Genomic DNA, 12,834 nt, shown 5'->3' with positions numbered 1-12,834 from the left:
AAATGTATTGGAACTGAGAGCGATCAGACTTTGTCTGATTCACTGGACCGAGCAGCTCCAGGGCAGCCCGGTTCGGATCCAGTCGGACAATGCCACGGCCGTGGCTTATGTCAATCATCAGGGGGGCACCAAGAGTGTCCGAGCGGCCAAAGAAGTGGCTTGCATTCTTCGCTGGGCGGAACGATTTGTTCCAGCAATCTCTGCGGTGTTCATTCCGGGGGTGGAAAATTGGCAGGCAGATTATCTCAGCCGTCAGACCCTGGATCAGGGGGAATGGCCCTCCATCCAGACGTTTTCCACCAGTTGTGCCTACGGTGGGGCACCCTGGATGTGGATCTGTTGGCATCACGATTCAACAGGAAAGTTCAGAGATTCGTGGCTCGCTCCCGCGATCCTCTAGCAGAAACCGCAGACGCACTGATCGCCCCGTGGGGGCAATACCAGCTAATATATGCCTTCCCTCCTCTCGCGTTACTGCCAAGACTTCTTCGCAGGGTAGAGGAGGAAGGAATCCCAGTAATCCTGGTAGCTCCGGACTGGCCTCGTCGAGCTTGGTACGCCGACATGGTCAGACTGGTGGCGGACGTCCCGTGGAGACTTCCTCTCAGGGAGGACCTACTGTCTCAGGGACCGATCTTCCATCCTGCTTTACGATCGCTGGCTTTAACGGCCTGGCTATTGAGACCCAGGTGCTGAAGGACAAAGGTTTGTCAGCTTCAGTTATTCCTACTCTAGTTGAAGCAAGGAAAGCGACTTCCAGAAAGATTTATCATCGCACATGGAAGTCCTACATTGCATGGTGTGAACCTTTGGGGTTCCGTCCTCGGTCTTATTCGATTAGTCGAATATTGGCTTTTCTGCAACAAGGGGTTGAGCAGAAACTGGCCTTGAGTACTATCAAGGGTCAGGTCTCAGCATTAGCCATCTTCTTTCAGAAGCCTTTGGCTACTCATTCCTTGGTGCGCAATTTCATCCAGGGGGTGCGACATCTGGCTCCGCCAGTGCACGCGCCGTTACCCCCCTGGGATCTTAATTTAGTGTTGTCGGTTCTTCAGAAACCTCCCTTTGAAGATATTAGGGAGATTCCTCTACCCACGTTGTCCCAGAAGGTGGCCTTCTTGGTGGCTATTACTTCTGCACGCAGGGTGTCAGAACTGGCCGCATTATCTTGTCGTTCACCATATCTGGTGGTTCATAGAGATAAGGTGGTTCTTCGTTCGAATCCATCCTTCCTACCAAAAGTGGTTTCAGAATTTCATCTGAATGAAGAAATTGTATTACCTTCCCTGTGTCCTAAGCCCAGTCATCCTCGGGAGTTTACGTTACACTCCTTGGATGTGGTCCGGGCGATCAGGGTATACTTGAAAACGACAGACTCGTTTCGCAAGACGGATTCACTTTTTGTGATCCCAGATGGACCCAAAAAGGGGTTGCCTGCATCTGCCGCGACCATTTCCAGATGGATCAGACAGACGGTAGTACAGGCTTATTCTATTAAGGGTCGGGAGCCCCCGTTCCCTGTTAAGGCGCACTCCACTCGGGCACTTAGTGCGTCATGGGCCTTTCGCCATCAGGCGTCAGTGGTCCAGGTGTGCAAGGCGGCTACCTGGTCGTCGGTGCATACCTTCTCTAAACATTATAAAGTTGATGTAATGGCATCGTCTGATGCCTCATTTGGCCGCAAGGTTTTGCAGGCCGCAATTTGAGGAGACCAGTGGTCTACCTCGAGGGTTTTTTTCCGTTGGAAAATTTTTTCCTTTAGTCTCATTCTTTGTTTATAATGAGCCTTTAAAACTTCTAGTTTGGCACCGGTTGGGCCTACTAGATTGGATTTGATTTTGTCAATCCCACCCCTCATTTGTGGCACTGCTTCTGGATGTCCCAGCTCTTGAGAATCAAGAAGACTACGTCTGTCAATGAGCGATAGAGAAAAATGGATTTTTGTAAGAACTTACCGTAAAAAATTCTTTTCTCTTAAGCTCATTGACAGACGTAGTACCCGCCCCTCTATCATTGAGTTGGGTTGGGTTAATTTCTCTGTACTGCTTTAAACAGAACTGATTCCCTGTAGCAGAGAGAGGGAGGATATACCCTCAGGGACTGCCCCCTAGGGTGGAGCCAGAACGTTTTGTCATTCTGCCTAGTCCTACTCCTGCGGAGACAACATAACCCAGCTCTTGAGAATCAAGAAGACTACGTCTGTCAATGAGCTTAAGAGAAAAGGATTTTACGGTAAGTTCTTACAAAAATCCATTTTTTTTCTTGTATTATTATTGCAAGTGGTCGACTAGCACATATGTGGAATGACTATGCTAGTTTTCACCGTAATAGTAAGAGTATCATGTCCTGGAATGGAGGTCCTTGTTTTGTGTTGATAATTATCTGGGAAAGTTTTGTTTTCTTTACCTTTCAATTTACTTTTTTTTAACTACATCATTCTTCAGTATATTTTACTGCGAATCAATAGCCCTGGTGCACACATTATATACAGTGCAAGGGCCTGGTACTAGACAAATGTTTATCATTAATATGAGCTGTGAAATCTAGTGGTTTAATCTCTCTCTGTGTTCACTAGACTACGTTGCCATATTGGTGATTTTGTGCTTCAGTGTGTTATAAAGTGCTATACAAATACAACAAAAATATGAAACACTTATCTAGGCGGGTGTATAAATACCACCTATAAAGTGCGTGACGTGCTCAGATATTTTATAGTATAAATTATTGTGCGTGGTTATTAACTGTGATCATTAATATCAATTTAAAAATGTACCCATCCATCTGCTGTATAAACAATAACCATAAATTCATACTATGTACAAATGATGTTGCATGCAAAACGGGGTTGGTTGCTAAAACCAAAGATTGACTCAATGGTTTATATATAATTCATAGTATTATTGTGCTGAAAAGAAGAAAGTGCAGCAGTGCAATATCGTGCTGATGTAGTAGTGGTGTGACCCTCCACTTCACCTAGAGTGCTGAATGGTAAGATGGCTCACTTACCAGATGCCGTGGATTCCTGTTGGCATACGCCAGCAAGAATCAATCTGCGCTTGGTCTTTTATACTCCAGGTTCCTGTAGATGTTGCAGGGGTCCTCTGGATGTGGCTTATAGCTCAGGGTATAAAAAACAGAGAGCTCCTCATTATGCAGAGTGTTAAAAAACTCCTTTATTTAAAAAATCATCACACGAACATCCATAACGTTTAAAACACTCACAAAGATTGTTTAAAAGCACTCCAAAAATATGCACTTTGGTGTTTAAAAAGGTCAATGCGTGAGTAAGCTAAAAAAAATCTCTATAGTAAAAGTCCGCTCATGCCCTTTCCTAGACACCTTTCAGCCTTGCGGCTGTTGTACCGTGTCTGTATGAAGTGTCCGCGCTAATTCGCCTTACCCGGAAGTGGGATCTTGGCGTGTGGTCCATCGGCGGGCTCAAAGCGAGGCAGCATGCGTACCAACTTGACACGTTTCATCAGAGGTGTGACATCTTCGGAAGTCAGAACTTCCTCCTCTGTGCAAGATTTACAACAATTTAGTGGGACTCTGCCTGGTGTTAGTGGGGGTGCCCAGCCCTAATATGCACCATTCCTTAAAAAACTTGATGCCTGCTTCCAGTGAATGGATATTGACATATCTAGCTCTTGACGAGCTGGTAAGACATTGTTTGGAAAGGCCGCAAAGCTCGAATCTCATTTAACACTCTCACTAAACACAAGGACAGGGGTGGGCTTGGACTACCAGTTATGCAGGACTATTACAAAAGCTACACTGTTGGATCAAATGAGGGCATGGTTCTACCCATTCAGCAAGCAATTAATACTCCTTGAATGCTATTTTCTTGCAAGTAAGGATTTGAAGGAATTACTTATTACTCGGATATTAAATATTCCTGTGCATATCCCTCACCACCCTATCACAGGTGCTACACTTAAGGCCTGGTCTTATCTAATACACCACCAACAGGACTCAAACCCAATTTTGATCAATGACATCCCCTTACAAGTATTTTAATTCCTGATACTGACCTTCTCTCTAGCCTCCTGGAGGGCACAAGGTTATTATGTGTTTAAAGATGTCCTGAATGAAATAAATAATAAAGATATGTTCTGATGGATGCAACTCCAGCATTGAATGCAGTCTTTTAAAGGCAGAATAGTAAATATAGATCGTAAATCTTATTAAAAAATGACCTTTCCTTTGCAATCTGCAGCCGCTGTCATTGTCAGTCCCAGGGGGTATACTCCCTCTCTTTGCTATAGGTCCTCAGTTTTTTTTCTGCCTTGTCAGGAGTAAGGGTCTGCAGATTTGCCCTGGCTTGCAGTCTACGCATGTGTTTGCAAATGTGTGCAACTAAACCCCTGTTTTTAATGCATACTGTTAGACAGGTTAATTTGGTTGGTCGCAGGCTGGTTGGTAAGTTGTGACTGGAAACCCCCTGGCTTTTTTTGACATGCGTTTGCCCTTCCAGTGCTCCTTGCTGTCAAGACCATTTATAGGTGGGGGAAGTGACCATTTTTTGTATTGTTTTTGTAAGGACCTAGTTCCTTGCTGGGATCTCTGGTCCTGGCAATTTTTTTATTTTCAGATAGATTTTTTTATCCTCTTTTTTTTCCTGTATGATCTACTATTAACTGCCTGTATGTTTTTCCTGTATGATCTACTATCATCTGTGCTGAGACCTTAAAAATGGAGGACGCAGCTGAAGCTGTGACAGAGCCGTCGGTTCCCTTTGGCACTCACAAGCCATCCAGAGTGACAAAGGTGTTTCCTTTCCCCGCCTATTTTGACAGAATTGTCACTAAGGAGTGGGAACAGCCGAAACGTCCCCTTGTGGTCCCTAAGTGATTTGCTGTACAATACCCCTATGGTGGCTGTGGCCCACAATATATACACTGTGGCTGGTTTGGCACCGAGGCCGGTATTTACCATTGCACTGATGTCGCAAACTCTGACCCAGTGGGCTAAGCTTTTAAGCCCTGACCTGGAGGGGGAGCAACTCCCCCTGCCTGTGCTGAGCTAGCGGACCAGTTGGCCCAGGGGCTGCAGTTTATCTGTGATTCCTCTTTGGACGTGGCTCCCCTAGTCGCTAGGCTTTCTGTTTCAGCAGTGGTCCTTGGGGGGTATTTTTTTGGCTCAAATGCCAGGTGCTGATGAATAGAGAGCTGCCTGAGTTGGTGATTCCCACGCTGTTAAAAGCTAGTAAATCTGCTTCTAGGAAGATTTACCATCGGACATGGAAGACGTACATTCCGTGGTGTAAGTCTCTTGGGGGTTCATCCTCACTCCTTTACGATGGCTGTTGACCTTCCTCCAACGGGGGGGGGGGGGGGTAAGTAGAAACTAGCCTTGAGTATTATCAAGGGTCATGTGTTGGCCTTAGTGGTCTTCTTTCAACAACCCTTGGCCACACACTCCCTGGTGTGTGCTTTTCTTCAAAGAGTTAGGTACTTGGCCCCTCCTTGCCACCTTGGGACCTCAATTTGGTGCTCCCAGTCCTCTAGAAGCCTCCTTTTGAGAATCTTCTGGAGATTGCCTTGCTTGCACTGCTCCAGAAGGTGGCCCTTTTTGGTGGCTGAGTATCAGAATTGTCGGTGTTATCCTGTCATTCACCTTACTTGGTAGTTCACAGAGATAAGGTGGTTCTTCGCCCCTGTCTGTCGTTTCTTCCAAAGGATGTCTCTGATTTTCATTTGAATGAAGACATTGTGTTGCCTTTCCTGTGTTCCAGGCCAAAACATCAGAAGGAAATTGCTTTGCATGCCTTGGATGTGGTCCGAGCAATTAGAGTGAACCTGGCAGCTACAGAGTCTTTTAGGAAGTCAGACATAGTATTTGTACTCACGGATGGGCCTCGGAAGGGGTCGTCCACTTCCTTTGCAACCATTTCCAGATGGATCAGACAGACAGTGATTCAGGCCTATTCCATAAGTGGTCAGGTTCCTCCTTTCCCTGTCAAGGCGCACTCTACTGGGGTGCTTAGTGCCTCCTGGGCCTTCCGTCATCAGGCGTTAGTGACGCAGGTTTGCAAGGCGGCCACCTGTTCATTGGTGCACACTTTCACAAAGTTCTATAAAGTGGATGTGTTGGCATCTGCGGATGCTTCCTTTGGCCGCAAGGTTTTGCAGGCTGCTGTTTAGAGAACATGGTATTCTTTGAGCGTGTGTTGTTTTTTCAGGTGGGCTCCAGTTGTTTTGGTTGAGCCCCTGTTTACCTGGTTGGCTATGGCAAGCCATGGGAATTTTTTTTCGCTGTTCCCACCCATCATATTTAACACTGCTTTGGGACGTCCCAATAGTTAAGAAGATAAGGAGCTGTGTCCGTCAATGGACATAAGAGAAAATAGGATTTTTGACTTTTCTCTTGTTCATTGACGGACACAGCACCCAACCTTCTGTGGAGTTGTAATTCGTTTGACGCTGCTTGTAACAAAACTGAGTACCTATAGCAGAGAAAGGGGTTATACCCTGTGGGACTGCCTATAGGCATAGCCAGACTTTTTTTTTTCCTGCCTTGTGTCCTACTTCTGTAGGGGGCAGAATAACCCAATGGTTAAGAAAATCAGGAGCTGTGTCTGTCATTAACATCAGAGAAATGGATTTTACAGTAAGTCAAATATCCCATTTTTAGTGAGATACTCCCAATAGGAACATGTCTAAAGAGATGCAGGCCCTGCAGCGTTCCTCATTAGAGAACTGCAGGTGCACAGCTGATTGATTATTATGAAAGCACTCCCAGACTCAGCACAGAGGAACAAGCAGTGATTTCTTCAGAATAACAAAAGGAATCTGCAACAAAATTTGTTAAAATCTCTGCAATGTATATAGATCACCCAGAGGGGAATGTTTTTTTTTCCCCTCAACAAAAGTGGAGTAATACTTTAAAGGTAAAAACCATGCAGATACGGTATAACAGGCACAAATGGATGCAGCTCTGTAATACATTTAGTTCAATAAATCATTTTTTTTTTTTTTTTTAAAATGCAAGTTGTGTTAAGTATTGAATTTCACTTATCGGCCACTTGCAGAGCCACAGAGAGAGCTAAGGAAAAGCATCACAACAAGCCAATCACGTATACTTAGATCACCGATCAAGCCTATCCGGTCTATGTGCTTAACATGTATAAGTTGGTCTCAGCCTTGCTCGACTCCACATGCCATGTTCTCTGATATATATACTCCCTTTTTTGCTTAGAGCGGCACTACAAATATTACCAAGCTAATCATTTATGTTGCAATGCAAGGAGAGGGATGTCTGTCAAAACATCTTGGTATCTGCTTTTCATCAGTGTCTGCCTCTAACTGCCTTTACTGACAGCATCTAATAGGCTTTGCGCACACAGTCGCCTATTGAGATGATTTCAAAGAGGCAGCTGTATGCAGTTGTGCGCCGGGTTTTGGGTAAAGCACACTATCTTTATTCAGAGCATACATCAGTGCACATACAGGTGCTTTACACAACCCTTGGTGCACAACTGCATACAGCCACCTCTTCTAAAGCATCTCATTTGGTGGCTGTGCACAGGTTCTCTGAATCCCATTACGCAGGCTCTGCACACTATATGGCTCCTGTACGACCGTGTTCATGAAGCCTTAGTCTGTCCCCTTTTTCTTCATTTATTATAGTGTATGTATGGTAATGGTCATCAGTTTGCACCCCCCTTAAAGTCTGTTTAAATTCACTAAGTGTGTTTTAGTGTTAGTATATTAAAAAATATACCCACTGCAATAGTCTTGTTAACCTCAGATTTCTTTGAATTTTATAAATGAACTCCGTCTTCGGACTCATCTGATAGCTGGCTAGCTTGATGAATAGTAATACAGTACTATCTTTGCAACTTGCAGTAAGGAATGATGGTTTCTTCTGCCTTAGGCTTGTCCCAATTTATTTTATCATAGGAAATAGCAAAGTGTGGATGGTAAAAGCCTGGTATGACATCCAGGCTTATCTTAGAACCAAGAATGTGGATTCAAACAGAAGCCAGAAAGTGAATTAAAATTGTTTTTAATATCTTGGATTGGACAAGGAGAATCAGCTGGCAGATTCAGGTACTGTCATGCTAGATGACGTGAGAGGTAACTGGCTAAACAGAAGTGAGATAAGAAATCAGATCCATGAGAAAACAATGGATGTTACAGCCAGAACCACAGTAGGCTGTAACATTTAGACATTTATCCATGGAACAGCAAGCAGAATATATGTTTTATACTAATGAAAATGCTTTCTGATAGTTTTCATAGATTACTCCATAAAAACATCCATTTACTAATTAAAGGCAAGTGTGTATTTCAAACTGCACAAATAATATGTAGCGCACCCCCTCACCCTACTTTGGTAATCCCTCTGAAGCTTGATTTCTCTTACTTAGCTTATGTAGTCGAGTACTTTTTTTTTATTACAAACTATTTAAGTGTATGGCATACAAGACTTTGACACAATATACATATGAATGGTGTTACAATCCAGCGATACCTGAAAATCAAAGTCTTGTAATAGCAGCAAAACAGTATAAAATGTGAAACACACGGATTAAAGTAAAGAAAACATTTGATATAGACATTAAAATGTCTTCTTGATACAAACAACACAAGGTATATAGTACATTAAACAGTACAAAGTACATAATAAATCAGTAAAGAGATACAGTTTTAATAGAAGACCATATATCCCATTTCGTAGAAATTCAAGGCATTGAACAAGAAACAGTGTGGAAGATCCTTTCTGTCAACATTAGCCAACATTAAAGCAAACACCAAAAACAAGCAGCAGAGGTCTCTGAAAACACAGTGTTTCATTTCGGGAGGTTTAATAGCTTCTGGTTAAGACGTCCAGTGCTGTTTCTCTGATTCAGAGAGAGCTTGTGCATTTGCATAGATTACAAATCATAATGGAACATTCATCCAATGGGTATTGTTCCCCACATTCCTGTCCACAGCGTAACATATATGGTCGGGAGTAGGGTAAGCCAGCAAAAGGCGATATACAGAGTAAATAAGGCCTTTCCCTCTACAGGGAGGCCTTAAAACATGTAGGGAGTAGGTTGTTCAGGCAGAGACAAAGAATAGGGGGAAGTAAAATTATCATTTGAAGATACCTGAATCTTTCTTGATGTGATATCCTCTTAAGGGTTTCAAGGCAGATAAATGTCATAAAAGTAGAATTATATTGAAATGCTGTAAGATTAGTTAGGCTTTTTACCTTCCACCAAGAGAAGATATCATATGAAGAAAAAAACGGCCGTAAATTTCGGGTCTCCCAAAAACATTGTCAAAGAAGAAACCGAAGAGACCAAGTGGTATTTACCTTTGTAGAGGCTCCATAATCCAGGGAACCTTGGAGTGTGCTATGTTCCAAGGTGTCAATTGTGCAAATCTGTCTACCAGATTGTATGACCAAAACTGGGGTAGACCTAGCCCTCTGGATGATTGAGAGATATAAGGGATAAATTGTCCTAGAGTATATTATGACCTAAAATTTGGTCAGTAGTATAATAAATGCACAGGTTTGCAATAATGACCTTATAACACACTTACAATGAAATTTTGTCATATAAAAAATCTTGACTTTCGAGAGTAACCCGAAATGTGCCTGGGCCCAGATTTCACCACACATAAAACTTAAAGCGTAACTTTACCCATAAGAACTTAATAAAAAATAATGTTATTTAGCAAGGAACATACATTCCACATTATTTGATGTCACCTAAATTAGTGTGTGCTGTAAATTGCCTCCAGCATTGCTCCAGCTTTGCTCCTGTTTTGCTGAAGCTCAGACTACCTGAGCAGAAATAAATCATAAAGGGGAATAAAACCCATCGATTTAACAATTTAAAAAAAATTATATTCCAAGAATGCTGGGATTGCTAACTGTCAAATCTGCTTGTGTCCTCATTTTAATTGTCAAGCCATCAAATGGCTGGTTTTATAATTGATCACATGTGCAGCACCATGGATGTCACAGATCAAACCAAAGCAGTTTCCTATGCTGTAAAAGATAGAGGGTTTCATTCAAATTTAAAGCTGTCAGAAGATCGGCCTCTACAAATTTGTCAGTGCCTAAATATGGACAGCAACTTAACATGTGCAATACAGGGTGAGACAGTGCCTTACTGGATTTTAAACAGTATAGGCACATATTTTTTAATGCTTTACATAGCTATACCTTCAAAAGGGGCCAGCCTAAAGTGTTCTAGCAGAACCTAATTTTCTGACTAAAGTTTCTCTTTAATTTGAGCTATACTAAGAACATTTAAGCAATGATAAGAAGTATAGCCACGGACTATACCTAAAAAAAAAAAAAAAAAAAAAAACAGACAAACCTCCTGGATAAATATTTGGTAAGGATGTTGTCATGTGCTGTAGTACATCCTACAGGCGCACCTCTTCATATGCAAGTTTACCACTTGCGGACCACCGTGTATTTATGTCGGTACTTTGAAGTTAAATACTGGGGTTATGGCATCAGATAGCTGCCATAACCCCGGTAGTTTTTTAAACAGCGAGCGGTCCGCTTTAACATAAGGGTGGTCCCAGTGGCGGATTCGCCGCATGATCACCTTTATGGGCGGCAGGGGAGGTGCCCCTCCCGCTGCTTCCCGGTAGTTTTCCCCGCTTTCCAGAGCCGTCGGTAGCGGGGCAAACGATCCGGTCCGCTCTCCTCTCAGGCAGGAAGTTGACTGAGGGCAGGATGGCCCTCACTCTACTCTATGGCCTTGGAGGACCGGAGCAACGGCTTTAAAGAAGCCTTTTTTTCTTTTCCATCATAAATAAGACGTTTTTTATTTTTTACTTTTTTAGTGTAGATGTGACCCAAGATCTCACATTAAAGAGGTCCTGCCATGCTTATTTCTATTACAAGGGATGTTTACATTTCTTGTAATAGGAATTAAAGTGATCAAATTTTTTTTTTTTAAATAGGAAAAAAAAATTAAAGTGCCCCGACACCGTTAGCTCGCACACAGAAGCGAACGCTTGCATAAGTCACGCCAACATATGTAAACGGTGTTCAAACCACACATGTGAGGTATCGCCACGATCTTAGAGCAAGAGCAATAATTTGAGCCCTAGACTTTCTTTGTAACGCTAAACTGTTAACCTGTAAAAAAAAAAAAAAAAAATGTAAAATGTCACCTATGAGGATTTTTAAGTACCAATGTTTGTCGCCATTCCACGAGCTTGCGCAATTTTGAAGCATGACATGTTGGGTATCTATTTACTCCGGATAACATTATCTTTCACATTATAGAAACAAATTAGGCTAACTTTACTGTTTTCTTATTTTTTTAATTAAAAAAAATGTATTTTTTTCAAAAAATAATTGCGTTTTGTAAGACCGCTGCACAAATACGGTCTCCATTTTATTCTCTAGGGTCTCTGTTAAAAAAATATATATAATGTTTGGGGGTTCCAAGTAATTTTCTAGCAAAAAAGCTGATTTTAACTTGTAAACTACAAGTATCAGAAATAGGCCCGGTCTTTAAGTGGTTAAAGCATGTTAGGCCTTTAAAAAATACCCACTCCTCGCCGAATGTTATTTTAAAAAAAAAAAAAAAAAAACTTTTTTGCATTGCTACATGCCCTCCATGGCAGTGCCCAGTTACCCAGGCTTCTTTTGTTACGAAAATAGCTAAAAGATTTGGCTTCTATAGACTTTAGTGGGGTTCAGGCATTACATTTATAGTTTGCAGATTTTTGTCATTTGTTTGGCAAACTGAGCTTTGTGCAGTTTTGCTAATCACTAGCTATAAGCTTTTTTTATCAAAAAAAACAAAAACAAATTTGAGTTGAGCTTTTTAAAAAAAAATTTTACATATAATTTTTCGCCGCTTATAGTAGGTAAGCCAGCCATTTATTTTCCATTTACTCCTAATAATTTGTTTAAAATTATTTTTCTTTACATTTGCAGATACAAAACCTCTTGTTCAGCGTCAGAGCCAAGGACAAAACAGAGTTCAAAATGTGGAGCAAAATGGAGTGAAGGATTATAGCCAGCCTCGGCAGTTTGTCAGGAATGATCCCAGAGCTCCAAGAAGTGAAAAACCGCCTCGATTCCAGAAAGAAACTCATACGTCAAGGCAATTTGAAGGTAGTGGACCCCCGAGAAATCGAGCTCCAGAAAAATACAATGCTCCTGGGCCAGATCTGTGGACAGAAGACAGAAATAAGAATGAAAAAGGATTTTCAAGGAATGAAAGATTAAAAGATTTTTCACAGCCTCCCTCAAATTACCAAAATGATAGTACTTTTAAAAAGAGAGACAATACTATGCAAAGTAGGAACATAAAAGGCCCCAACCACTCTGAAACTAAAGATGATACCAGCACCTACAGTAATAATAGTAATACAGAGTCTTTGCACCAGAAACGTGGTAGAAGAGAAGACCAAAGACCAAATTATGAGTTCTATATGGACAGGGGACCACGGACAACTAACAGTGATAGTTTCACTAGTTTACCAAATGAAAAAAGTTATAGTGCCAACGTGGAATCTAATTATCATTCAACATTAGCAAAAGACAGTGCTAATGATTTACTAAATGGAGAGCTTGAGCAGAAGGGTCGAAGAGCTGGACCTATAAAACCAATAGGGTCAAATGTGAGCTCTGGAAATGATGAAAAAAATAAGATGTTTTCATATAGCTCTAAAAAAAGATCTGGTCCCATAAAGCCAGAGAGAATACTGGAACCTACCTACCCAGCTTTCACTTGGAGACCAGGAGATGAGTGTTTGGCTCTTTACTGGGAAGACAATAAGGTATTTTTATTTGTTGTTGATTTTACCAAAGAAATATAGTTAGTAGCCCGTGACAACCTGTTAAAGTTTATTTTTCAAC

General features: G+C 41.9%; 1 protein-coding gene across 1 annotated transcript in view; it reads left to right on the top strand.

The window, feature by feature from the left end:
- TDRD3 (tudor domain containing 3) overlaps positions 1-12,834 on the top strand; it is a 565,755-nt gene that overhangs the window by 482,939 nt on the left and 69,982 nt on the right. Inside the window, exon 11 of the mRNA XM_082246772.1 lies at positions 11,908-12,755. Within this exon, the coding sequence (XP_082102898.1) occupies positions 11,908-12,755 (848 nt within the window). The remainder of the gene's footprint in view (positions 1-11,907; positions 12,756-12,834) is intronic.

This window comes from Pelophylax lessonae (assembly GCF_965119305.1).
Source record: "Pelophylax lessonae genome assembly, chromosome: 2".
Classification (NCBI taxonomy): Eukaryota; Metazoa; Chordata; class Amphibia; order Anura; family Ranidae; genus Pelophylax; species Pelophylax lessonae.
This window is presented reverse-complemented; position numbering and strand designations above follow the sequence as displayed.